The sequence below is a fragment of the Neolamprologus brichardi genome, chromosome 10, assembly GCF_056152115.1.
Source record: "Neolamprologus brichardi isolate AB-2024 chromosome 10, ASM5615211v1, whole genome shotgun sequence".
Lineage (NCBI taxonomy): Eukaryota > Metazoa > Chordata > Actinopteri > Cichliformes > Cichlidae > Neolamprologus > Neolamprologus brichardi.
Window position 1 is genome coordinate 4,364,970 of NC_142113.1, and position 3,501 is coordinate 4,368,470.

A 3,501-nucleotide genomic window follows, 5' to 3' on the forward strand; every position below is an offset into this window, starting at 1 on the left:
GGGGGGGGGGTAAGGAGGGTAGGGGGGAAGGGAGGAGGAGAGAGAAAACCCCAACAATCCCCTCTGAGCAAGCACTAGGCGACAGTGGGGAGGAAAAACTGCCTTTTAACGGGCAGAAGCCTCCAGCAGAACCAGGCTCAGGAGGGGGCAGTCAACTGCTGGGACTGGTTGGGGGGGGGGGGGGGGGGGGGGGGGTGAAAAAAAGAAAAAAGATTAAGAAGGTAGGGAATATGTGTTAGGAGAGAAAGGGAGAGGGGGGACAGGAGAGGTGAAAATTAAGATGGATCACAGGTGGAGGAGGACGAGGCTAAATCATCTGAATAACCAGCAGACGCCTCGTTTCTTCATTTCCAGGTATTTTTCCATGAGCGCTTTTTTCTCCAGGATAAGGGTTCTCAACTGATCGTTTGTTTCTGCATTTTGCTCCTCGAGTTGCTTGCATCTTTGCTCCATTTCTTTTAATGCTGCTTGTTCTTTTCTAGGCTTTTCTTTCGGGTCTTCGTACGTTGCCTCCTCCATTGGATTTGCCTTGCACATGTCTGTATTTCTCTCTTGTTTTTTCTTGTACATCTCTTCTATCAGGTCAATTTTTCTCTTGAATACTTGATGCATAAGCAGCAGGTATTCATATTTTTTCTCTTGTTGTTGCTTTTGTGCCTGCATTTCACTTATTTGGCTCTTCAAGTCACTGACCCTCAACAACATCTCATTCATGAGCTCTGAGTGTTCTTTCCTCATTCCATCGATCGTACACTGCATCTCTGAACATTGTCTTTCCAGTATTTCCTTTTCTCTTTCCAGGTCAGGTGTTTTCTCCCTCATTTCATTACAAAATTCTCGCAGTTCTAGATTCCTTCTCTCAAAGTCCTGGAGAATACGTTTTTCTTCTTCCTGTTTCTCTTTTTCTTCAAGAAGCTCTTTATTTTTGCACTCTGTTTCATCAAACCTGACTTTCAGCTCTACGTACATTTCCCTCATGGCTTTGAGTTTGTCCTCCATTGGTATTTCTGTTTCTCTTTCCAGTTCAGGTTTTTTGTCCTTCATTTCATTACAAAATTCTCGCAGTTCTAGATTCCTTCTCTCAAAATCCTGGAGAATACGTTTTTCTTCTTCCTGTTTCTCTTTTTCTTCAAGAAGCTCTATATTTTTGAACTCTGTTTCACCAAACCTGACTGCCAGATCTACGCACATTTCCCTCATGTCTTTGAGTTTGCGCTGCAGTCGTATTGTCTTTTTTCTTTCCAGTTCAGATGTTTTTTCCATCATTTCATTACAAAATTCTCGCAGTTCTAGATTCCTTCTCTCAAAGTCCTGGATAATACGTTTTTCTTCTTCCTGTTGCTTTTTTTCTTCAAGAAGCTCTTTCAGTTTGTGCTCCATTTGTATTTCCTGTTCAGTCTTCTGTTGGCGGATTTTTTCAATTGTTTTCTCAGCTTCATCGAGCTTTCCTTGAAGTATCTGTATCTCCTCAATAGTAGCTTTCTTTCCTTGAAGCTGGGCAGATGTTTCTTTTAATTCAGCACTCTGTGTTCCCGATGAAAAAATACGGGAAAAAAAATTCTTTCGTCCTTGACCAAACTTCATTCCCTCATTGATAATTTTTATATCAGGCTGCCGTTGCTGTTTTCCTTCCAGGTCTTTATTTCGTGCTTCCAATTGTCTGCACTTCTCCTCTAGTTGAAGCTTCTCTTCTTCAATTTGTTTAACTTTGTCATGGAGGTCAGAGTTTTCCTTCTGACTTTCCTGTAATGCCCTTTGGATTGATAAGACAACATCCATGGTTATTTCTCCTGAAGAGATTGGCTGGCCAGACCACGAAGGAGAGGCAGCATTATTTATTTTTCTTTGTCGGCGTTTTCGTCCCATGTTGGAGCCTGTGCACAGTGACTCTGAAAAGGCTTAGAAATATTTCCAAATGTATCTCGTGTCGAACGTTTGAAGTCTGCTGCTTCTGATCCCTATTTATAGACTTCAGAACTTCAAAGGATCAAAGGTATTAATGATGTCACATCTTGTGACATCATCATTCCGTAAGCCAATCAGATTGTCACATGACATTTTAAAATGGGGATGTTTTTCTTTGTTTTTTTGTTTTTTTTTAAAGTTTTTTTTGGAGTTTTCACCATTTGCTCCAGGAGCTGCGCCTGGATGACGGCCGCTTTCAGCGGTACTGTTATGTTTGCATGCCTCAAACATTAATGATGACACCTTCAGTATTTCTCAGTTCCATTCTTTAATTCTCAGGCTTGCAGCGGCAACACAGTCTGCAGCGCTAACTTGTTCATCTACCGTTTTCTGTTGTCTCCTTTTTCTATATCCTCCTTCTGCCTTACATTCGACCTTTCAAAATAAAAGTTCTGTAAACATCACAATCACCTCCTTTCTTTTTTTCTTTAACAAACTTAGGTACTCAGTGAGGTGAATTATTAATCTGAACCTATGATAACAACACCTAATAAAATTACTGAACGTTCTTATTACTTGAGTTTCTCCACACCGAAACATCACTTAAACAGCACTGCATTTGCGCAGATCTCTGACTAATCACTATCAACATTCAACACTAGAATACTGGTTACAGTGTTAGATTCAGGAACAACAAACATGTTACACACAGCGTAACCTTTAACGGGTCACTGAGATATTCAAGTCTTAGATCTGATGTAATCAGACAGATGCATAGGTACGCGTCTGTTTGATCTGACTGGGTATCTGGGCTTGTCTGTTAAGGCGGGGTCGACATGCCGTCCAGGTGGGGCATCTTCAAGTCCATGTCTGATTTTCTTGAAGAATGAGGCATTGCTGACAATTGAGTGTCCATCCCTTGTAGCTGTAATTTCAGAACCCTTAACTTTAGTCACTTTATAGGGTTTTGCATTGTATGGTGTGGATAATTTGTTGTGCTTGGGTTGGCGATGCAGCACTGTGTCACCCAGTCTGACGCGACGAGTTGCATCTGCGATCACCTTCATCTTGATCTTTGCACTATCATCCCTTGCTCTCACTTCAGCGTCTGAACACTTCCGTGGAGTGGTGTTAATGAAAGGGAGCTTGGTGTATAGCTGGCGTTGAAACAGTATTTCAGCTGGTGAGCTTGCTGTTGTGCAATTAGGTGTAGATCTGTACTCACGAAGAAAGATGTTTAGTTGCTGTCTCCATGGTGTGCCCTGCATCTCGGCAACTCTCAGTGCTTTGCATAGGGTTCTCGTAAATCTCTCAGCAATGGCATTCGCCTGAGGCCAACAAGGTGTGATTTTGCGACGATGAAATCCTAGGTAGTCTGCAAACTGTGAGAAAGCCTCACTGTTAAAAGCAGGACCATTGTCAGTTTTTACTGTCCTTGGGATTCCAAACATGGAGAACACGTTGTCAATGACTGGGATAACAGAAGATGCTGATGTTGAGCGTACACTTTCAACGACTGGATAGCGATAATACTCGTCTGTGATAACGAGCAGGTATTCCCCCGTAGGGAGTGGTCCATAAAAGTCTGCACTGACA

General features: G+C 42.2%; 1 protein-coding gene across 1 annotated transcript; it reads right to left on the reverse strand.

Moving 5' to 3' along the window:
- Positions 1 to 312: 312 nt before the first annotated feature.
- Positions 313 to 1,866, reverse strand: LOC148100806 (uncharacterized). The gene has a single exon (XM_087846786.1). It carries the CDS (start codon positions 1,864 to 1,866, stop codon positions 313 to 315), a length of 1,554 nt encoding a protein of 517 aa, XP_087702912.1.
- Positions 1,867 to 3,501: the final 1,635 nt, after the last annotated feature.